The sequence below is a fragment of the Lepidochelys kempii genome, chromosome 24 (assembly GCF_965140265.1).
Source record: "Lepidochelys kempii isolate rLepKem1 chromosome 24, rLepKem1.hap2, whole genome shotgun sequence".
In the NCBI taxonomy this organism is placed as follows: Eukaryota; Metazoa; Chordata; order Testudines; family Cheloniidae; genus Lepidochelys; species Lepidochelys kempii.
Window position 1 is genome coordinate 4,894,805 of NC_133279.1, and position 23,772 is coordinate 4,918,576.

General features: G+C 53.7%; 1 protein-coding gene across 7 annotated transcripts in view; it reads left to right on the forward strand.

The window, feature by feature from the left end:
- The first annotated feature begins 5,997 nt into the window (after positions 1–5,997).
- The window catches only part of SEMA4A (semaphorin 4A), a 48,310-nt gene continuing 30,535 nt past the window's right edge, over positions 5,998–23,772 (forward strand). For 4 of the 7 annotated variants that reach the window (XM_073323593.1, XM_073323592.1, XM_073323588.1 and 1 more), the window contains exons 1-2: positions 19,115–19,439; positions 21,554–21,713. In XM_073323593.1, the coding sequence (XP_073179694.1) occupies positions 21,620–21,713 (94 nt within the window). In that variant the 5' untranslated portion in view covers positions 19,115–19,439; positions 21,554–21,619. The other 3 variants (XM_073323590.1, XM_073323589.1, XM_073323591.1) reach the window with 3 other exon arrangements.

Here is a 23,772-nt window from a genome sequence, read left to right on the forward strand (position 1 = left end):
CAGGGGGTTAGTGCAAGGTGGCTAGTCCCCTGGCAGGACCTTCAGCCCGCCCCACCACTTTCAGATGCTATGGGTCTCTTTCCCCCTTAGCTTGTGCTTCGCATTGTGGGTGGCCCTGGAGAAAAACCACCCAGTTCTCTGCTGCCTGGAGCCTCGCACAGTCATTTGCACGTGAAACGCTACCGACGCCGCAAGGTGGGAATTTGACACCCGCTGGCGTGTGGGCCTGTGCGAGCTGCCGGCCAATGGGGAATCGGGGCCGCTGTGCCTCCTCTCGGTGCAGGAGGCATTGCATTGCCTTTCAGGGCCAGCCCCGCCTCTGTTGGGCCTGCAGCCCCTGGGGACGATCCAGCTCGGGCTGGAGCTCTTTCTCCGGGCAGCTGGGACGTTCTCCGGCCTCTCCAGCCTCCTGCCCCTCTCTGAATCTCTGGCAGGAGGCCCCTTGTACTCTGCCTCTGTTCTTGGGCAGCAGCCAAGTATCCTTGGTTTCCTCCCCTAAAAGTCCACAGCTGCCAGCAAAGGCAACTTGAGGAAGGGAAGAACTTTCAGGACCCTTCAGCAGCTGGGTCTCAATCCCACACAGCCTGGGAGCGGCAGTTTTGAAGGAGGCAGTGTTGCCTAAAGGGTAGGGTGCTGACCTGGCACTCTACAGACCTGGGTTCCATTCCCAGCTCTGCCACTGACCTGCCGTCACGTTGCCTCGCTGTGCCTCAGTTTCCCATCTGTAAAAGCGGGGACAGCGATAGTGACTCACCTTCATGAAGTGCTCTGAGAGCCAGGGCTGAAAAGAGCTGAGCTTGAAATGCAACTCTGGTAATGATCACAGCTGTGCGGGGTCCTTGCGAGGGGGATTTCACCTGTCTCCTTCTAGATCAGCACCCCAGGAGGGGAGTAGGAATGGATGATACTTGCAAGGCCCAATTCCAGTTTTAGAGCCCCCACCCCTCCCCCAGCATGCAAATCTGTTCTGCTCCCATCTGCATAGATGCTGCCCCAGCGTGTGGTTTCTCGGTCACAGGAGATGTTTGCACAAGGAGCTCCCTGTGGCCGGAGGGTGTTGCTTCTTGTCACGCTGACGGTGAGCCCCTGGCCTCGAGGAAGGACAGTGAAAAAGCTGCAACCATGCAGCGACTGTGCAGCCGACCTGCCCTTGCTCACTGAGCAGCAGCTGCGCTGTGCAGGGAGGCAGCCGTCATGCAGCAAGCAGCCCCGTGCAAAACACTGGTGCACCACGTAGCTGTTGTGCAAAAGCTGCCGTGTGCACCGTGCAGAAAGCAACGTGCTTGCAGTAGCCGCTTGTGCCTCATGCAACCATGCACAAAGCGCGGACGCAGGGAGTAGCACCCGGGCACCTTACAACAAGCCGCGGGCATAAAGCAGCCCTGCAATGAGGAGCAGCTGTGCAAGCCGGCTTGTGCACCGTGCATTGGGCAGCCATGGCCCAGACAGTGCTACGGACGCAGTTCCAACAGGCTGACTATAAAGGCGAAATGAGCTCCGTGCAAAGGCCGGTTTCAGTGTCACTTCCCACCCCGGGCTGCAGTCAGAGCGTGTGCCCCGCAGCACTAACCCGTGGATTCTGCCACGTGCCCCGTGGCTGCCCGGCTGCCCGGTTCAGCTTGCTAGCAGCCTGGGGTGCTTCGCGCCTTCTTACCTCCTAGGAGCAAGAGCGGGAAGTCAGGCTCCATGGCCCAGGCCATCCCTGGCCTCTCTGCTGTCTGCCAACAAGGGCCCAGTCGTGATGATGGGGGAGGAGGGGTGGATTGTGACTCGGACCCTCCAGCTAGGGCTGAGAACAAGCAAACTCACTGTGCACAGGCTATCGCCCCCAACCTGGGCTGGGTTTGAACTCGGCACCTAAAGGAGATGGTCAGAATTTAGAAGGGATTGTTAAACCTCCTGCTTTGGGCCTTGAGCTGAGCTCTGGTAGAGATGAGGGCGAGGCCTACGGGTGGCGGGGGAGAGGGCGAATTATCCAGCATCTGCTACTGCAGGGTTTTACAGAGGGTTACCCTTCTGAAATGCAAAAAGAACCCAGCACCCACCCCCTGCGCAAGGCCAGCCCTCCACACCCCGACCCACAACCACAAGGCAACGCCACAGCCCCCCCCCTCAACAGCCACGTACAGTAGCTAGAGAGAGCACACGTACAGGTAAGACATCCCACGTGACTTTCTCTCACGCGTGGGGCTCTTGCGTGGTGGCGGGCAGGTAGCTGCTGTATTTTCCCCAGGTTTGATCTGTTATTACTTAAACGGGCCAAGTGGGAACGCTGCAGCACCTTTAGCTGGACACAGCAACTTTTAACCTTCGGCATCCCGGTGTGTTGTGATAATCATGCAAATCTTCAGACTCATGTTAAAAAAAAACCCCGACAGATTAAATTATTTTTCTGGCAACTCGCAAATCCGTTAAAAAACAAAACAAAAACAGCCAGGCCCGTCAAAGACCAGCGAGGTGCTAACCACAGTTTTACACCTTTCCTTGTAACTGGTGCTAGCCACTGTCAGAGGGAGGATCCCGGGCTAGGTGGGCTTTGTGGCTGATCCTTTCTGGTGGCGTCTGGGTTCTGATGATGTTCTGTGTCCCGTCACCCCTTTGACACCACGGTCCATTCCTTTGGGACGGCAGCCCTAAGGACCCTACTGAAATCCACGGGATGACTCCCCACGGACTCCAGTGCAGGTCCGGACATCCCCCTCCACTCGGCTCTGATCTCCACACTGCTTTTGTCAGTTTCCTGCCTGTGGCCGCAGCCAGTGATCCTGCGTGCGTGGCTGGCCCGGACTGGGGCTGGCGCATCGCATCTCCCCGGTCGCTAACCTGCTGTGTGGGAGAAGGCTCTTTCCGGTGGCTGCTGCATTATTTCTCATTTTGCTGTTATTAAATGAAGGGGGAAGCCACAGGAGTGTCGGCCAAGCCTCCCACAGGGCAGCCTGTCACTAGCGCCAGCATAAATCAGCAGGGCCTGATTCTCCAGGACCCTGCGAGCTCATGCTGCCGGTTGCACTGTTGCGGAGCGGGTGTGAAATGCTGCCGGATCAGAGGGCTTACGTGTTTCGCTCGCGTTGCACTGGTGTGAAGGAGGGCCCAAGGTGCCGAGCAGTGGCGAGCCAGACCGGCTCTGACAGGAGGGAGAGGGGAATGGGGCTGCATGGCTCTTGGGAATATTCTCCTGGAAGCACCTTGGGCCCAGTTGTGGTTCACACTGCAGCTCCTTTGCACTGCCCGAGAGGTGTGAAGGGACACCCCCCCCCGGGCATTGCTAGCTCCCAGGCTTTCAGCGTGACTCTTGCGATATTTGGTGACTTGCTGCAGACTCCAGTTTCTGGAGTTGCATGAATCCAGCAGACTCCAGATGTGCGTTTAGTAGGAAAAGTAAATTCCTAGCTCTCGTGGTCGCAGAGGAAAGCTTGAAAACGTGACCCATGCAAAAGTCAAATGACAAATAAAAAGAACTCCAGATGTATAAAATCTCATGGGTTTTCTTAAAGCCAGTCTCATGGGTTTTTGGAGGCCTGGCTTATGGGTTTTTTTTTTTAACTCTTGGGGTTGGCAGGATGAATTAGCAGCAGGCCTGAGGTGCTGAGTATGAGTGCAAATAACTGCAAAATATGCAAGCTTTGGAGTAGAAAAGAGTCTCTCTCTGTGAAAAAGTGTTTTGATGGTTCTTGGCTCAGGTCACAAGGACTAGGCTGGTTCAGTTTGCATGGAGGAGCTCTCAGAAGCAGGTTGGTGCTGGGGGGTGATTCAATTGGTAGCACATGCTTCCCCCTGAGTCAGTGGTGAATCACAGCTCCAGCTTCCAGGCACTGTTTTCAGAGATGAAGAGCAAAAGCCCTGACCATTTGTGGTTATAAAAGATTCCCCGGGAGCCTCCTAACCATCTTGTGAAATCATTGCCACACGCCTAAATTCCTAGATTGTTTTTCATTTCCTTTCTTAGACTTTTGGGTGGTGTTCCTGTGCGCTGTTCAGACAGTGGCCACGCTCCAACGCAGCAGTGGCTGCATTTCAGGGGTGGAGACTGTTGTTGTTATTCATTGGTTACTTGTATTGCGGTAGCACCTAGGAGCCCCAGCCATGGAGCAGGACCCCACTGTGCCAGGCGCTGTACAAACACTGAACAAAAAGATGGCCCCTGCTTTGCCCTTGCAGTTTTAGTCTGTGAGCCACTTGCAGCTGGACAGTGTATATGTCCTCTTTTCAGAGTAACAGCCGTGTTAGTCTGTATTCGCAAAAAGAAAAGGAGTACTTGTGGCACCTTAGAGACTAACCAATTTATTTGAGCATGAGCTTTCGTGAGCTACAGCTCACTTCATGGGATGCATACTTGCATAATGACTTAGCCACTCCCAGTCTCTATTCAAGCCTAAGTTAATTGTATCCAATTTGCAAATGAATTCCAATTCAGCAGTCTCTTGCTGGAGTCTGGATTTGAAGTTTTACAGACATGAAAGTTGCGATATTACAACAGAAAAACTTCAAATCCAGACTCCAGCAAGAGACTGCTGAATTGGAATTCATTTGCAAATTGGATACAATTAACTTAGGCTTGAATAGAGACTGGGAGTGGCTAAGTCATTATGCAAGTATGCATCCCATGAAGTGAGCTGTAGCTCACGAAAGCTTATGCTCAAATAAATTGGTTAGTCTCTAAGGTGCCACAAGTCCTCTGTCCTCTGTCCAGCAGAGATGCACCCCCCCAATACCCTGGATCCAAAGGCCCCTCACGTTAGTGTCATCTGATCCTAAACCTGTTCTCCTGATCCACAAGATACGATGCTATACAGACCACAGAGTGCTGTGGGATCCCTCAGGCTGAAGGGAGCTATCTAGACCACCCTGCATTTCCACACATGCCGTGGACAGGTACGTTCGGTCTGCTTTTTATTTTGGATGAAATGGCGGAAGGACAAAAAAATACAATCCCCCTGGGAGAAAGAGCACGGGGTGTGTGGGCTGCTCCAGGAGGGTCTGCTCCCGATGAAACCCGCAGTGGCTGCCTCTCTGAAATGTAGAGGGCCGGGACACTGAAGACCAAGGCATATCCTTCCTTACCCACCGGGTTCCTAAGCTATTATCTGTGCATCCATGGTACTTTTACGGCCCCTGTTACTGCCGCATCTAATCTGAGCACCTTGCCGTCTTTTATTGTGAGGTGGTGTTAGCTCCATGTTGCAGATGGGGAACTGAGGCACAGAGAGGCTGAATGCCCCTAAGGTATTTAGGCACCTAACTCCCAATGGGAGTTGGGAGCCTAGATCCCTTTGAGGATTGGCGCGTAAGTGAGATACCCAGCGAGTCTGTGGCAGCCAGGGCATTGAACCGAGGGCTTCCACCGGACCGCCCTGGCGCATGCACTGATGGCTTGGCACCGTGACTATCTGAGGACAGGAAGCGGCTACAGCTCGGTCTTGGAAGCCTGCATGTTCAAGGAGCATTGACGCCACTGAAATAGGGATGTGTGTTTGTACGGCTGCTGGGGGCTCATTAAAAGGTGCAGGGCAGTGGGGGAAACGCTGCTGCCAGCTTCTCCTTTTGTTTCGAGAAGAAGAACAGCAATGACTCAGGCCGGATGTGTCTAACCCAGCCTTGTGCCAGGCGAGCACGGCAGCCGCTCTAGACAGGAAGCCAGGTCGCCTGTCTAAATGCCACCTGCAGTGGATCGCTCTCCCATCTGCGAGCTTTTCCTTCTTGTCACCTGTTGTTGCTCTCCACGGCCTGCAGCTGGTGCAGGTTTTGCTCCGCCTGCCACTGACATGCAGCTACCTCTGGGGCAGGGCGCGGCAGGGGGGTCTGTGCCCGCTGCAACGATGCATGAGCTTTGCGGTGTCCTTTTTCTTTTCTAAAGGAGGGGAAGCGAAAAATAACTTCCTCCACAGAGACTTTCAGGGGGGATTTTTGCACAAGCGGAAGTGGAGTTAGCAGGACTCGTCCGGGGGGCCAGAATTACGATCTTTAACTGCATGGACAGAGGGATATGTTACTGGCCTTAACTGAGTGAAAGCTGAAGTCTTCTCTCGCCAAAGCAGGCAGAGTCCGGACAGGGGCAGTACGGACTTCCCCGGGCCGGCGCACAAGGCCCCTCAGCTCTCTTCCTTACGCTGCAAGGTGTTTGGGGTGAGGACAGCTGCTTTGGGAGGTGTTTTTACCACCTGCAGCACCATGGGGCCCTGGCCTCGGGGTGTGACTGCCAGACAGATAATAGATCGCCTCGCTTGGATCGCAAGCTCCTCGCAGCAGGGGCTGTCTCTTTGGTTTGTGTTTGTACAGCGCCTGGCACGGCAATACAGATAATAACCGCGATGGCTGGTTGCTGCCATGCTGGACTTTCTTTGAACCAACAGCCCCAAGGCCCCATCTCAGCTCCCTTCCCCCAATCAAATCACACCCCTGCCCTTTGCAGCCGGTGGGCCTGATCCTGCAAAATGTTGGGCACCTTCCACGTGGCACTTTCCCCTTCTTGGCTCCTATTGCAACCCAAGGCTGGCCTGTTTGAGGTCAGCGGGGACAGGATTGGGCCCCCGCCTGCAGAAGCTGGATGGAGGGAGAAAATAACCCCACAAGCACATACAGGGCCCGATCCTGCGCTTGCTCGCTCCCCTGGCTTTGATATTCCTGATGTACCCTGGGGCACATGAAAGCAGCCCAGGGCCTCGCGCAAAATGGGTGCAAAACGCTACCGGGGTGCCGGTGCCGAGCGCCACCAGGCCGGCATGGTTGCGATGTGCACGGGGATCAGTCACTGCGTGCCGAGCTGGGCAAACAGGGCCCCACTGCACTGAGCTCCTGGCATTTGGCACCTGCTTAGCCTGGGCATCAGTGACAGCACGAGAGGTCAGGCTGGGGGGGGGGGGGGCCTGAGCTGCTCCCGGTGCCCATCAGGAGTAACCCCGCTGATGTCGATGGAGTCACAGCGGAGCAAGTCCAGGATCTGGCCCACGAGGCGCCAGGCAGGGAGGCCTGGGGGAACCGTCCCAGCAGGCGATGCCATGACGCCTGGTCACAAATGAGCCAGGTGGGCACTAAGCCTTATGACTGCGGCCTGCACGTGAAAGCTGGGGAAGCCCACAAGAGCCAGGGTGCCACTGGGTGAGGGGCAGCTGGATTTCTAGACGAGGGGGTGGAATGGGGAAGGACTGACTCGTGATGCATGTCTTTCTCTCCAGCCAGGCCATGCCGCTCGGGGGAAAGGAACTGAGCCTTTCCACTGACCCCAGCAGCTCAACTGGATCCCAACCGGAGCCGCACAGAGCTTCTTCCTGCTCGGCTGCTGCCTGGCTTGGGGTGTGCGTGTCAGTCGCACACCAGCTGTAGCTGGCTCGTTGGGAGGTAAGCGGTAACTATGGCAACGCGAGGAGGGTCCCCAGCAGGCTGAGGAGGGATGCACGTCTGGGAAGGGATTTTCCTCCTCTAGATCGCAGGGAGCAGCCCGTTCCAAGCAGGTTGGTTTCCTCGCGCCGGGAGCTGCAGTAGAGTGAGGTCAGGGAATCCGAGCTAGGAGGGGACCCGGCGGGGGTTGGAGAGAGAGATCTGGGCTCCTCTTGGGTGAGGATGGGGGGCAAGCTGTTAGTACCCAGGTACCAATCAGGAGCAGGTAAGATGGTGATGTTCTGTATTGGGGGATGACGATGGGGGAAAGAGGGGCTGTTTGGATGGGAGCTTCTAAAGAGAGCAGGCAAAGGGGGGAACCCACAGCTGGCTTTTTCCAAAGGGTTTCCCAGCTGGGGAATTCATGCAGCGAAGAGCATCGGCGCCCGGTTTCCTCCAGGAAAATCCCAGCTGCTAAAACAATGAGGAGCCCAGCGGTAAAACACGCAGGTCCCCAACGGGAGCACCGCTCCCGTTAGCTGTTAATCAGGGAGCGAAACGGGGCACCAGGGACCTTTTGCTAAGCCGGGCTCCATTGTGCATTCTGGCCGCGCCTCTCTAGGCAGCTCACCGGCAGTGCCAGGGTGGGAAATCCAGAGGCCAGACCCGCCGATGTGTTTTACACACCAAGCTCGTGGCGTTCCTCAATCGGCTTGCGTGGCCGCCGGGCCTGATCCCCAGCTGGTGCAAATCGCTGCGCCGCCGTTGACTTCGGTGGAGCCACCTCGGTGAACACCAGCTGGCAACGCCATCCGTGGGTTGTAAATTCACTCCAAAGGCATGAAATAACACCTGCCCAATGGGGCTGTTCTCAAGAGAGATAAAGGGTTTTCTTCTGTGCTCGGTAATGCAGCAGATGCAGAGGAAAACAGCTGGCATAAATCCACCAACTCCATTGAAGTCACACAAACTGGGCCACTGACTCCAATGGAGTGACACCGATTTACACTGGCTGGGGATCTCTTCCCAAGGTTCCTGTCCCGCAGGGTTCAGTGAGAGGTGTCGAGTGGTGCATTGGAGCCTGTGGGAATGGAGGGAGGGCAGTGCCGGGGCAGGGCAGGACTGAGAGAATGATACAAATGCAAACTACCCTGAAAGAGTCTCAGCATTGTGAGCCAGATCCTCAGCTGGTGTAAATCAGGGTTGCTGCATTGAGTTCAATTAAGCGATCCTGGTTTGCACCAGCTGAGGATGTGGCCCGTTGACACCAACGGAGCGGTGCCGATTGGCAGCAGCTGGGGATTTGGCCCAGCGCGATTTGTTTTGGGTGAACAGCTGCGTGGGGTGCTGTGCTCAGCCCGGTGCAGGGGGAGGGTTAAGGAGGGACAGTCGGTTGGCGGGACTAACAGAGTGACGACCCAGAGCCCTTTGCGTATCTCTCTTGCTTCTCCATTTTTCACGGAGGTCATCGCTGCCCATTGCACTTGGTTCCAGGGCTGCAGGCGTCAGTAGCTCTTTTCGCACTATCTACACAATACTCAGCGCTTTACATACCTGAGCTAATCCCTCCAGTGCATCCCCTGCTGGGGAAACTGAGGCATGGCAGGGGGACGTGATTTGCCCCAAGACCACAGACAGGGAGTTGAAGTAAGAGCCAAGGGGCAGAACTCAGAGGATCCTGGGTCGCTCTCCTGAGCTCAGACCACTACACCACTTTCACCCTCTCCCTCTCCCAAGAAGCTTTGCCTTCTCGTCTGTCGATCACTAGTACTGGAAAAAACCTTCTAGGCTGGGAACATAGGGCCAGAACCCCACCTGGTGTAGAAGGACATAACTCCATTGGCGACACCAGGGCCAGATCCCTAGCGGGTGTAAACAGGCAGCGCTGCATTGGAGTTGATTGGCCTAATATTTATTAGATAGACAATGTAATCTTCATTGGATAGGATGGAGGAGACCACAGATGGAGGGATATGGATAGATAGAGGCATATGGATGCATACAGCTGGATGGATAGATCAAGGGGCATGGATGGAGGGATATGGATGGATAGATACGAATGGATGGATACAGATGGATGAATGGATAGAGGGGCATGGATTGATGGGGATGGATGGATAGAAGGATATGAAGGGAAACAGATCGATGGAAGGTATGGATGGAGGGAGATGGATGGGTGGATGGAGGGGCTTGTTTGGTGATAGATCGATCAGGTAGCTAGGAACCCAGGGGGCTGCTGCCTTCTCTGGGAATCACAGGTCAGCAGCTGGGAATTACCTGCAATGCTCAGACAGGGTGGGGTCTCTCCTCTCCATCTCCAGATGAGAGTGTCTGTAATTCCCCAGGGTGGCTGGCTCCACAGGGTTTGGGATGTGCGCAGCTGGGCGGCTAGCTCTGTGATAAAGAGGGCTGGACAGATCATCTCTTTCTGGCGCTGGTGGGGAAGGTGGGGAGAACCAGAAGAAGAACCCCCTGCTGTCATATTCCATGGGAGGGTGGGCAGGCAGCGAGAAAGCACCAGGCGCTCTTATTCCCAGCCTAGAGACCTGGAAAGAAGCTGCTGTTTCCCACCCGTTGGAAAGATAAAGCCAGGGATAGTGGGGAGGTAGAGAAAAGCCATGCTGATCAGCTGCAGACCCGCAGGTGCCAGCATCAGGCTGCAGCAGATCCACTGATCTGGGAGGAAGGGCAGCCAGGGAGAAGGTGGGAAGGGGAGGAATCTGTCTCTAGGGGGGTGCGATTTCTTCCTGTGCAGAGAGCCCAGGACCCCACTCAGTCCCTCAGTGACTGAAGTGTGTGCACTCATTTTGTGCTGGTCCCTCTTAACCCCAATGTAGCGCACCTGGTGGATATCACGTAATACCAGTATAGAAGGGCCCCTAGAATTGCGAGTGGGGGGCGGGGTGGAATTAACCCTTTCTGCCAGCAGTTTCTGTCACTGTCACAGGTTCCCTCCCTGCACTGGATCTGAGAGGGATCCAGATGGCAAAACTGGTTCTGGACTTTGAACACCCCAACCTTTTAACTATCTTGAATAATTTTGTATCACCTGCAAATTTTGCCACTTCATTTCCACTCCCTTTTCCAGATCATTTAAGAATATATGGAACAGCACTGGTCCCATTACAGCCCCTTGGGAGGATCCCGCAGTTTACCTCTCTCCATTGTGAAAACTGACCATTTATTCCTACCCTTTGTTTCCCATCTTTCAACCAGTCACTGACCCATGAGAGGACCTACCCTCTTATCCCATAACTGCTTAGTTTGCTTATGAGCCTTTGGTGAGGGACCTTGTCAAAGGCTTTCTGAAAGTCAAAGTACAGTATATCCACTGGATCATCCTTATCCACCAGCTTGTTGACTCTCTCAAAGAATTGTAATAGATTGGTGAGGCATGATTTCCCTGATCGTCCTGTTCTTTATTGTAGTTTCGACCAGTTTGCCCAGTACCGAAGTTAGGCTCGCCAGTCTATAATTGCGAGGAGGGCCCATGAAGCCCGTTTTAAAAATTGGCAATATATTCGCTTCTTTCCACTCATCTGGCACAAAGGCTTGTTTCAGAGAAAGGTTACATACCACAGTTAGTAGTTCTGCAATTTCACATTAATACTTATAGAAATAGAAATGAATAATTAATTTCACATTAATGAATACCAGCTGGACCTAGTGGCTTATTGACGTTTAATGACGTTTAATGTAACTCCCCCACATCCTCGTCACGAAAGACGGATGCAAAGAAATAATTTACCTTCTCTGTAATGGCTTTGTCCTGCTTAGGTGTTCCTTTAACACCTTGGTCATCCAGGGGCCCCACTGCCTGTCTGCCAGGCTTTCTGCTTCTGATGTACTTTAAAAAAAAAAGTTTCAGTGTAACAGCCGTGTTAGTCTGTATTCGCAAAAAGAACAGGAGGACTTGTGGCACCTTAGAGACTAACCAATTTATTTGAGCATAAGCTTTCGTGAGCTACAGCTCACGTCATCGGATACATACTGTGGAAAATACAGAAGACGTTTTTATACACACAAACCATGAAAAAATGGGTGATTATCACTACAAAAGGTTTTCTCTCCCCCCACCCCACTCTCCTGCTGGTAATAGCTTATGTAAAGTGATCACTCTCCTTACAATGTGTATGATAATCAAGGTGGGCCATTTCCAGCACAAATCCAGGTTTTCTCCCTCCCCACATACCCCCCACAAAAAACCCAGTCTCCTGTTGGGGCTCTCCTTACAATGTGTATGATAATCAAGGTGGGCTCGTTCACCTGCACATCTACCAATGTGATATGTGCCAGCAATGCCCCTCTGCCATGTACATTGGTCAAACTGGACAGTCTCTACGTGAAAGAATAAATGGACACAAATCAGATGTCAAGAATTATAACATTCATAAACCAGTTGGAGAACACTTCAATCTCTCTGGTCATGCGATTACAGACATGAAAGTTGTGATATTACAACAGAAAAACTTCAAATCCAGACTCCAGCGAGAGACTGCTGAATTGGAATTCATTTGCAAATTGGATACAATTAACTTAGGCTTGAATAGAGACTGGGAGTGGCTAAGTCATTATGCAAGGTAACCTATTTCCCCTTAAAAAGAAAAGGAGGACTTGTGGCACCTTAGAGACTAACCAATTTATTTGAGCATGAGCTTTCGTGAGCTACAGCTCACTTCATCGGATGCATACCGTGGAAACTGCAGAAGACTTTATATATACACAGAGAATATGAAACAATACCTCCTCCCACCCCACTGTCCTGCTGGTAATAGCTTATCTTAGATAAGCTTATCTTAGATAAGCTATTACCAGCAGGACAGTGGGGTGGGGGGAGAGAAAACCTTTTGTAGTGATAATCACCCATTTTTTCATGGTTTGTGTGTATAAAAACGTCTTCTGTATTTTCCACAGTATGTATCCGATGACGTGAGCTGTAGCTCACGAAAGCTTATGCTCAAATAAATTGGTTAGTCTCTAAGGTGCCACAAGTCCTCCTTTTGTTTTTATAAAAAAAAAATTCTTACAGTTAGTTTTTGCGTCTAAAGTTGCTTCTCAGATTCCTTCTTGGCCTGCCTTGTACTTTTACACTTAACCAGCTGGAGTTCATGCACCCTCCTATTAGCCTCACTGGGATTTGACATCCACATTTTAAGGGGGGCCTTTCTGCCTCCAATGGCCTCTGTTAGTCAGCTGTTTCGCCGTGGTTACATGGCATTCGTTTGGCCCTCTTACTGTCTGTTCTGATTCAGGGGGACGCGCCTCTGTTATGGTGGTTTTAAGGAGGCCTCATGCTGCTTGCAGGCATTTAACCCTAAAGCCAGCTCCACACAGGTCAGGGAAGCCACCTGTGTATGGGGGATTTTGAGGGGGCTTCTTCCACCCACTTTAAGGCCCCTGTGGATGCCGGAGGGGTCCTACCATCACTGAGGACCAAGCTCCACCCCCCTCCCCCCCCCCCCCACCATCACTCTCCATTTGTGGCTTTGCACCAGCACAGAACAATGGGAATAATTTAAACCTCCCTGGGGCCTTGTTTCTCAGCCAACGGCTCCAGGGCAGAGTAACCTAGTTTCTGTGTCACAAGGAGCTTTCTGTCCCGGCCGAATAGCAAATGCGGGGGTCCCCCCCTCCTTCCCAGCGTTCAGACAATGCGCTCAACCACACACGTCCCTGCGATCGGCTCCTCAAAGGGGAAAGCTGGCCCATAGCCGTTCTCATGTCAAAGCCAGCTAGGGCTATATGCCCCTTTCCTGGAACCTCTCCTCAGAGCTCAGGGCCTAACTAGCTGCTAGCAGTCGGCTAAGGCAGGCGAGCAAGGTGCCTAACAGGCCTTGATCCTCAGTCATTTCCTTCTGATCAGTGAAGAGCATTTCCCATTAGGGGCAACAAAAGGCTGAGCAGTGTAGTGTATCAGAATGAGGTAGTATCCCTTTAAATAGTGTGTGAGCCCCACAGTGGCGCTCATCGTGTTCTGTGCTCTAGAAGCCAGCTGGTTTGCAAAACTATTTAAAGGGACACGAACCTGTTCTGATACATCACATGCAGAAGGGGCGCAGCCCTCTTGTTCCTGCTCTGGACGGATGATCTGAGGTGGAAGCATCAGGCCGTTCCCTGCAGACCGATGCCGTGGAGGGACATTGCATCAGGGAAATGGCTTGGATCTATAGCACCATGGGGAAATGGCGGGGTGGAGGATGAAGGTGCAGTGCTGTGCCTTCATGGCTAAGGGAGAACAGGGATGGATAAAGATGAACAAACAGCTGCCAGCTATGATAATAATGCTGAGTGTACTTTGCAAGTGGGAGTTCTTTTCATGCAAGGATCTAAAAGTGTCGCCTAAGGGTGAGAATTCTGCTCCATTTTGTTAGGGGAAACCGAGGCACTAAGCGTTTTTAATGTGGTCTAGTGCTTGGAGCAGAGGACTGGGAATCAGGACTCCTCACTTTCCTTGTGGTTAGAGCACGGAGGATGGGTGTAAGGGATCCTGGGTTGTAGCTTTTGCTCTGGGAAGGGAGTGGGGTCTAGTGGTTACAGCAGTGAGCTGGGATTCAAGACTCCAGGATTCTACCTCTGCCTCTGGAAAGGCATGAAAATCAGGACTCCTGGGTTCCATCCCCACCTCTGCCACTGACTCACTGTATCACCTTGGCCAAGTCCCCACCTTTATCCAGGTACATGCGCGTAACACCAGTGGAAAAGAGTTCAAATGGGTGGAATGAAAGTTAATGATAGCTTGCAGCTGTGTTGGCTGGGATTGGTTTGATCCTGAGTGTAGCTTGCACCAGTCTCCCAAGACAAGGACGATGAGCGTGTGCTGCCAAAAGATAAGGAGTGAAATCCTGGCCGCCTTGAAGTCAGTGGGAGTTTTGGAATGGCGCCAGAATCCCACCCGGGGTGTCTCCCAACCTGAATGTTCTCAGAACAAACCAGACTTTTTGCACCTTTCCCACCAAAAACCACCGAGTCTTGTTAAAAGGCCCTTATGGGATTTGAATAGCCTAATGCTGGCTTCCTGGAACCTGCTCTCTGCCTCCATTTCCCCGCCTGTGCATTGCAATGCTAATACGTGTCTCCCACACACAGCTGTTGAGAAACTTGCTGACTTTGTGGAAAGGGCTCTGAGGCTCTGAAATGACAGAGGCCAGAGAATGGCCAGGGATCATTATGGGTGTTGGGAAAGTAATGATGCTTTACAGCTTCTAACTGAGGGCTCAGCCCTTTTGAGAGGTTGGATGATCCCCATTTTACTCCTGGGGAAACTGAGGCATGGAGAGGTGACATGACTATCCCCGGGCCACACGGCAGCAGAGTGGCCAAGCCAGGCAAAGAACCTAGGATTCCTGCCTTTCACTCCTGTATCTTAACCACAATGTTATGCTTATTATGCAAGAAAAGCCATGTTCCGGGTGTGTTTTGCTAGACCAAGATGGTTCTTCCCATGGGTCTCAAGAGAGAGGGCCTGGTTCTCATTTAAACTGGCTATTACTAGTAAAAAATCTGTGTATAGAGGAGACCTAAGACCTGAAAACCAAAATATTTCAAGTTGGAAATGTTCATAGAATCATAGAATATCAGGGTTGGAAGGGACCTCAGGAGGTCATCTAGTCCAACCCTCTGCTCAAAGCAGGACCGATCCCCAATTAAATCATCCCAGCCAGGGCTTTGTCAAGCCTGACCTTAAAAACTTCTAAGGAAGGAGATTCCACCACCTCCCTAGGTAACGCATTCCAGTGTTTCACCACCCTCCTAGTGAAAAAGTTTTTCCTAATATCCAACCTAAACATCCCCCACTGCAACTTGAGACCATTACTCCTTGTCATGTCATCTTCTACCACTGAGAACAGTCTAGAGCCATCCTCTTTGGAACCACCTCTCAGGTAGTTGAAAGCAGCTATCAAATCCCCCCTCATTCTTCTCTTCCGTAGACTAAACATCCCCAGTTCCCTCAGCCTCTCCTCATAAGTCATGTGTTCCAGACCCCTAATCATTTTTGTTGCCCTCCGCTGGACTCTTTCCAATTTTTCCACATCCTTCTTGTAGTGTGGGGCCCAAAACTGGACACAGTACTCCAGATGAGGCCTCACCAATGTTGAATAGAGGGGAACGATCACGTCCTTCGATCTGCTGGCAATGCCCCTACTTATACATCCCAAAATGCCATTGGCCTTCTTGGCAACAAGGGCACACTGTTGACTCATATCCAGCTTCTCGTCCACTGGAACCCCTAGGTCCTTTTCTGCAGAACTGCTGCCGAGCCATTCGGTCCCTAGTCTGTAGCAGCGCATTGGATTCTTCCATCCTAAGGGCAGGACTCTGCACTTGTCCTTGTTGAACCTCATCAGATTTCTTTTGGCCCAATCCTCCAATTTGTCTAGGTCCCTCTGTATCCTATCCCTACCCTCCAGCGTATCTACCTCTCCTCCCAGTTTAGTGTCATCTGCAAACTTGCTGAGGGTGCAATCCACACCATCCTCCAGATCATTTATGAAGATATTGAACAAAACCGGCCCCAGGACCGACCCTTGGGGCACTCCACTTGATACCGGCTGCCAACTGGACATGGAGCCATTGATCACTACCCGTTGAGCCCGACAATCTAGCCAGCTTTCTATCCACCTTATAGTGCATTCATCCAGCCCATACTTCTTTAACTTGCTGGCAAGAATACTGTGGGAGACAGTGTCAAAAGCTTTGCTAAAGTCAAGGAACAACACATCCACTGCTTTCCCTTCATCCACAGAACCAGTTATCTCATCACAGAAGGCAATTAGATTAGTCAGGCATGACTTGCCCATGGTGACTCCATGCTGACTGTTCCTGATCACTTTCCTCTCCTCTAAGTGCTTCAGAATTGATTCCTTGAGGACCTACTCCATGATTTTTCCAGGGGCTGAGGTGAGGCTGACTGGCCTGTAGTTCCCAGATCCTCCTTCTCCCCTTTTTTAAAGATGGGCACTACATTAGCCTTTTTCCAGTCGTCCGGGACCTCCCCCGATCGCCATGAGTTTTCAAAGACAATGGCCAATGACTCTGCAATCACATCTGCCAACTTCTTTAGCACTCTCGGATGCCGCGCATCCGGCCCCATGGACTTGTGCTCGTCCAGCTTTTCTAAATAGTCCCAAACCACTTCTTTCTCCACAGAGGGCTGGCCACCTACTCCCCATGCTGTGTTGCCCAGCGCAGCAGTCTGGGAGCTGACCTTGTTTGTGAAGACAGAGGCAAAAAAAGCACTGAGTACATTAGCTCTTTCCACATCCTCTGTCACTAGGTTGCCTCCCTCATACAGTAAGGGGGAGTCACAGTTGTACTTCAGTGGCCTCGTAGCCTCTATTCTTCTTTATGGGGTGTGCTCTCTGGCCAGACTACATCTCCTATAATGCACCAGGGCCAGGGGCTCCCATGATAAACCCCCTCCCCTCTCCAAGAGGGGAGGGACACTGTGATGCATCATGGGAGATGTAGTCCAACCAGGAAGCCTGGCCTATAAAGGAGAGTGGGAGCATGCAGCAGCTGGACTACAACCCCCATGAGGTGCCACAGCAGCGTTTCCAAATCAGCATTTTTCAGGATTTAAATTTCTGTTGAAAATGTATTCTCTCCCCGGCCCCCGCCCCGTGGGGAAAAACATTCCCAATTGTTTTCATCCTGCTCTAGCAAAGGAGCCTTAGTGCCAATAAGAATCAGGCCCAGAACTGGTCTCGATCGAACAGGCATGCCAAGGCTGCACCCGCGGGCTGTGGGTGGAGGTGTTAGCTGGCCACACCCGCTGCTGGGCAGGTGTCCAACCCGTGATTTGTTTCTACAGGGTGTTTTCCACCCTTCTGCTCTCCAGCCCTTTGTTCCAGTTTCTTCTTCCTGTTTAATTTGCAGCTGATGACAGATCCAGCTGTTGCAGCACACGCCTCAGCTGGATCAGCTGGGCAAATAGACAGGTTCACTCCAAATCACTCCCACACACCTGGGTGCTCTCCCAGGGCCCCCAGGTACAGCAGACGCTCTGTAGATATCTGCGGAAGCTCTGCAAAGGAGCTCTGATCAGGGTAACAGCGGGGCACTGCCGGGCAGGGCGAGATCCGGCTGGCCTGAGCAGTCTCTGCCTCCTCCGTCACAGACCGAGCACCCAGATCAGTGCAGCTGACTCGTTGAAACCCAGTTCTTGGGGAAGGGGCGGTTCCATTTTATGACTTCTCGCAGCACACCAGCAATGGCTGAGTGGAAAGGAAGTGAGGTCTGGGAGCCAGGACTCCTGGGTCTTGTTCCCAGCTCTGGGGAGAATGTGATCTAGCGGTTAGAGTGGATGAGGACTCCTGACTTCTGTGCCCTGGTCTGGGGAGGCATGCTTAGACGAGCAACAGAAAGTCGGGACAACTGGGTTCTCTTCCAGTCTCTGGGAGAGTCTTGTCTAGTGGTTAGAGTTTGGAGGACCAGTAGCCTGGTCACCTGGGTTCTATACCCAGCTCCTCTTTTGACTCTCTGTGTGACGTTGAGCAGATGGAGGCGCAGCTCTGTGCCTCAGTTTCCCTATCTGTAAAATGGAGCTAATAATCCCTGCCTCGAGAACTGCTGAGGGTTGTAGGCAGCAGCAAACCCCCTGGTACAGCTCTCCATGGGCTCAGCACGCTCCTGGTAAAGGCTTTGGGTGGGAGATGAGTTACACTCCAAAGGTGCTTAGACAGACAGCTTGTAAATAACAGTGTACTTGAAAGTGCCTGGTGGAGAATTGGGAGGGGCCAGGGCTTATGCGCTGGCCTGTTAGTGTTAGTACAATGGTTGTAATTAACCATAAATACTTACGGATAGCGCGTCTCCGAGCCTCGCAGTAGTCGGCTCACCCAGGGTGAGGGATTTTGTTACTTTGGATGGGCGAGGAACATTTTCCATCATGTCTAAGGCCAGGTCTGCCCCAGGGGCTGCTGCCGGCACAGCTCTGTCGGTCAGGGGCATGAAGAGTTGAGATCCCTGACCAGCAGGAGCCGATAGAGGAGATGCAGTTAGACCAGCCCAACTGCACTTTGCACTGGGATAGCTTATTTTGCCCAGGGCAGGGGGCGAGGGGGTGGAATAAGCTATGCCAGGAAAAGAATCAGCTGTGCTGGTACGGCTGGATCCCTTCTAGGTGCGTTTTGCCTGTGTAGACCTGGCCTGAGACTGGAAAGGTTTGGGGGTTCTGGCTTGATAAACATTTGTTGTGCAGCTGCTCGATGCTTCAAGGTGCTGTGTTGGCAGTCGCTGACCCTCAGAAGGCAAGCACCATCATTATCCCTGTCGTACAGATGGGGAAACTGAGGCATGGACTGGCTATCCCTTGCCCCAGTTCATACAGTGGCAAAGCTGAGAAGGGAGTCCGGGAGCTGCTAGTTCCACTCTAATCGCTAGACAACATTCCCTTCCCAGAGTCAGGAATAGAACCCAGGCGTCCTGACTCCCAGTGCCCCCCCACTCTAACCACTAGACCCCACTCCCCGTCCAATGGTCAGGCATAGAACCCAGGCGTCCTGACTCCCAGTCCCCCTGCTCTAACCTCTAGCCCACATTTTCTCCCAGAGCTGGGAATAGAACTCAGGCATCCTGGCCCCCATTCCTGCTCCATCTGCTGGGCCATGCCACCTCCTTTAAAAGCTCTTGTTTCCTATCAAAGCAACCACCCAAGGAAGCTGCTTTCTGCCTGGCTGGGGGGAGCAGGGGAAGGTCTCTGAGCTGTCAGGATGAGTCCGGGAGGCTGGACTTTCTGGTTCCCTGACTCACTGTGACACCGATCTAGCTGTGCCCTTCCCCTCCCCAGCCCAGGCAGCTGCCAGTGTGAGCTGGAGACTTGAAACAGCCTCAGCTCCCCGGCCCTAGTGTTGGACAGGAGCCCAGGAGGGGAAGGAACCGAGGCCACGTCTGGGAGCAGAGTGAACCCAGGAGCCAGCCCCTCCAGCTGGAGCTGGGCTCGTCATTCCAATCCCATGGGCCCAGAGGCCACCCCAGGACGTCTCCAATGGGCACCGGGCACCGACCAGGGAGTCCATCCATGCAGCGCTGGGGGGATCTACCAGGGGCTTAGCTGCCAATGGATGATGCTGGCCGAAAGTCTGCGCTAATTCCGCCTGTGCCCTCTGACCTCAGCCCCAGGAGAGGTAATTTCGCTGGAGAATGAGCAGCCAGATCCCGCTCTGCAGGGATCCGAGGCAGAGCTCGGGGGGCGCTGGGCCCAGGGGGAGCGGCTCTGCACTGGGTGCTGAGAGCAGAATCTCTTATACAGTAGCGCCAGGCAAGGGGATCCAGGACGGAGGGATAGAGAGGGGACTTGAAGGGGCTTCCACTCTCTGCTAGAAACACGGGGCATGGGGGCACTTTCAGAGCTGGTATTTGAAGGGAGGGGTTTTCTTTTCTTTCTCCTTTTTAAAAATCCCTCCTCCCGCCCCTGGGCCCCCGCAGCATCAGGCGCCGGGTCCTGTCCCACGCTAGCATGTGGTCTGTGTGTACAGCTTGGGGTCTGGGCGTCACCTTGCTGGTCTACGGGCCAGTCCTTGCTGGCTTAAGCACCCTGCAGTCAGTGCAGTTACCCCAGGGCTGCATTTGCCCCCCCCCCACACACCCATCCCCACCCTCTGGTTTATTAGCTGCCGTTCATGCAGAGGAGAGAACAAGGTTTAGAGTTGCAAGGCGGGATGAGGCTGCGGCTTGGCAGAGTAACAAACAGCTCGGGGCGGGGATTACCTCTCTTGCCCAGAGCTGGGACAGTAGGGCCCTGCCAGGGCACTGGGGGTGGGCACTGAGGCATCTTCCTGCCTTGCCTCCGGCTGCATTTCAGGGGTTGGGGAGGTTCTAGGTTAGGCAGGGGCCAGAGTGGCTTTGAGCACGGTCAGGGTCGATCATTTCCTGCCCCCAGGGGAGCCGTGCGAGTGCCCCACATTTCACAACCTCCTCTTTCCACACCGTTTCCAGCAACAGGGGCAACATCTCAGCTTAGCAGCTGCAGTTGCTGCAATCTGGCTGGGGTGCAGAGGAGGAGGAGGAGGAGGAAGGACTGTGTGTGGAGACAGCATTGAGGCCCGGGTCAGCCTGTCACTCAGCTGTCGGTGGCTTTCGAGCTCCACTCACTGGAGCGCTTGGGGAATTTGCCACCCCCTGGGAGCCCCGGATGCAAATGCCTGCCTCGACCCAGCCCCCAGCAGTGTCCGGCGGTTCTGCGAGGTGTTTCTGAAATGCTGGGGCTGCAGGGCTCATGCCAGGGAGGGGCCAGAAGGCCTGATCCGAAGCCCACTGGGGATGTCAGTGGGAAAGCTCCCACTTCAGCCGGCTTTGGATTGGGGCTTGGATCTGGCCCAAAAGATCATCAAGGCCAGGAACACACATTCCCCAACCCTTTGGGGAGGGCAAGCGGGACCCGGGCAGCTTGGCCATATAGTCTCCATAAAGGGCTCCCCACCGCCGAAAAGAGCATGAGAAACAAGTTGAGCGACGGGGGGGGGAGGGGGAATCAGGTTTCGGGAGCAAGAGGAGGGATGGCAGAGAGGGGCTTGGGATGTGATGAGGACAGGAACACTGTGTAAGCATCGGCTTGGGGTGGGGGGGGTCCTGACCTGGGCACCACTACAGGAAGAGTTAGTCTGGGTGCGAAGATGGCACCAACCTGAGCTAAAAAAGCTGCCCCATCAACTGGCAGTGGCAGTAGGCTATTATCTTGTATGTGGACTGGAGGGGACACGCATGACACACCCACCCAGCATAGGGGGTGTGGCCGGAGTGCTGTGAGCTCTTCTTTGATTCCCAGGGCCTATAGTGGGCAGAGTGTAAGTTAGAACAGCCTTGAGGCTGCTCCAATTGATACGGGGGTGCTGGGTGGAGCCCTGCACAGTCCCAGAACATGAGGGGTGCAAAGGCTTAAAGGCATCTCCCGCATCCATCTTGCCCCAGCAGCAGGAGCCGAACCGCCGAGAATCAAGCCCCGAGAGGCTTCTCCTTGGCATCTCCTGCCACCTGGGTCAGCCTCCCAGTATCACCATGGCCCCATGCCGGCCCCGCTCTCAGCTGGAAAGGCTTCTTTCCTCCCTGATGCTGCGGCTGCCTGCGGGGCTCCCGTGGTGGCGCGAAGGTGCAGAAAGCTCTGCCCCGGTGAAGCATGACTGCATACAGCCCTCTCTCCAGCCGAGCGCTTCCGCTCCAGGTGGGAGGCTGGGGCGGGGACTCTTTCATGTGGTTACCTCGCTCGTTTCAACCATCTCTCTCCATCCTGCTTTCTTGACAGCTCAACAGCTGGGGCCGGGCCCCTGAACATTTCACCGAGGGCCTCACCCTTTGCAGATAACCAGCCATGCCCGGCCGGGCGCTCTGCCTCCTGTGTAGTTTGGTGATGCCCGCCACCTTCCTGTGTGCAGATCTGCTTCCCAGGGTCACCTTCCCAAGAGGTGAGCAAAGGGGGCTCGGGGGAGAAAGAAGGATGGATGGATGAGAAAGCAAGAAAAGAGGGGTGGTGGGAAGGAAGGAAGGAAGAAAAGGAAAGAAGAGTGCAAAGACAGACAGACGGGCCTGGACAGACACGGCAGCGAGAATAAATAAAATGGAGAAAGCAAAGCGAGAGAGACCGTTGGAAGGAGGAAATGAAGAAAGGGGTTAAAGGAAGAGAAGGAGAGAACGGCGCCCCTCCGAATGGCCCACTGTCAGCCTCCCAGGCCCGGGGGGAGGGGCACGGGGCGCCGGCAGAGAGAGAGGCTCCTTGCCTGTAGCCAGGACTGGGGGGCTGCAAAATGGCTGGGGGTGAGGGGGGGCATCTCATATCTCCCTGTCGATGTGGCACATGTAAAGAGCAGGGCTCTGATCTCGGAAGCTGCTTTTCCCCTGCAAGGTTGAGAAGGGGATGGAGGCAGGTGCTTCGGAGGGAGGATGGAGGGGGAAGATGTGAGTTCAGATCCTGAACTCTATCCCTGTGCCCCGGCTTGGGGCATCGTGGGCCTAACATTGATGCCACCTTCCGGCAGGGCTCACCCTGCGGCTTGATCCAGGGCCCACTGGATTCAGTGGAAAGGCTCCTGCTGGACTTTAGATCAGAGCCAATGGGGGCTGTAGAAAGTGGTCTCCACAGGGCCGTGCTGAGCCAGCCTTGCTCACACGGCATCGTGGCCTCCAATAGGGAAGACGGGGCAGGGGATGGGAGGGAGCTGCTTGGGGGGAGCGGTGTGCCAGTGTGAGCCAAGTGCATGAGGTATTTAGGGAGTGGAGCCATGGGGGGGGCAGGGGCACAGTGAGTGCATGGGGAGCTTGCTATGTTTCTGCCCTTGCTGCTCCTCCCCAGCTCCTACAGAGAGCACCCTGGGACTGGCAATCCAGCCCCTATCCAAGGCTGGAGCTAGGCAGGACTGGCTGCCAGGACACCTGGGTTCTATTCGTAGAGCTGGCTGGCTCTCTGTACCTCAGGGTTCCCATCGGGGCAACAACGATGATATTCACAGTCGGGAGAGTTGGAGATGCTATAGACCAAAGGAGCAGCTGTCAGCACACCAAGGAACTGATACAAAGCCCACAGGGGTTGCCAGTGGCTTGAACGGGCCTGAGTTCAAATCCCAGATGGGCCCAGTTTTCCTACCCCAAGGAACTGGCCTGGAAGTCTGACATTCTCTAGCTAGCCTGCCCTGGGCAAGAGGTCACAGTAGATGATCGCAACGGTCCCTTTGGGCTGTGGTGACGTAAGTCTTTCCACCAACTTTGGATCAGGCCCTGATTGTACAAAGCGAATGCATTCTTCCTTTTCCAAACCCAGAGGCAGTACACACCAGAGCTCCGGGGAATGCTTATAATTACCCCCGCATCCGCTGGCACCCCATGAAAACAAATTCCAGCTGCAGCCTCTCTAGCGAGCAGCCATCTATTAAACCCGGTCGCCTTTCAGCTCCTTCTGAAAAGAAAAGAAATATCATGCGGTTTCCGCTGAGCTGGGAAGGGATTGTTGGGTGCGGGAGACGGACCTGATTTAGGAGGGGAGATGAGAAGAGCTAAATATGACTGACTTGGCAAGAGAGGACAAGCATCTAACAAGCACTTGAATGTCAAGGAAACAGGATGGTTTGAGAGGGTTTAGCAAGGAGTATTTATTATTGGTAGCACCTAGAGGATCCAATCTAGGAGCTGCATAGACACAGTGAGAGACAGTCCCTGCCCTGGACATCTTATAAGCTAAATAGGCAAGACAGGCTGAGGGTGGGAGAAAGGAAGGATTGTTCTCCCAGTTTTACAGATGGGAAACTGAGACATTAAGGCCCAGATTCCCAAAAGTGTTTAGGCACCTAGACCAAGGGAGTTAGGTGCCTAAATATCGTTGAGGATCTGGACTGAAGCGAGTTGCTGAAAGCCAGGAATAGAACCCCTGAGTCCATGTCCAATGCCGGCGTTACAGAATCCTTGCTCCGAGTAACAGAAAATGGAGCAAAGGAACAGTCAGGCTGAGTATCAGGCAATGCTTCCTAATAGCTG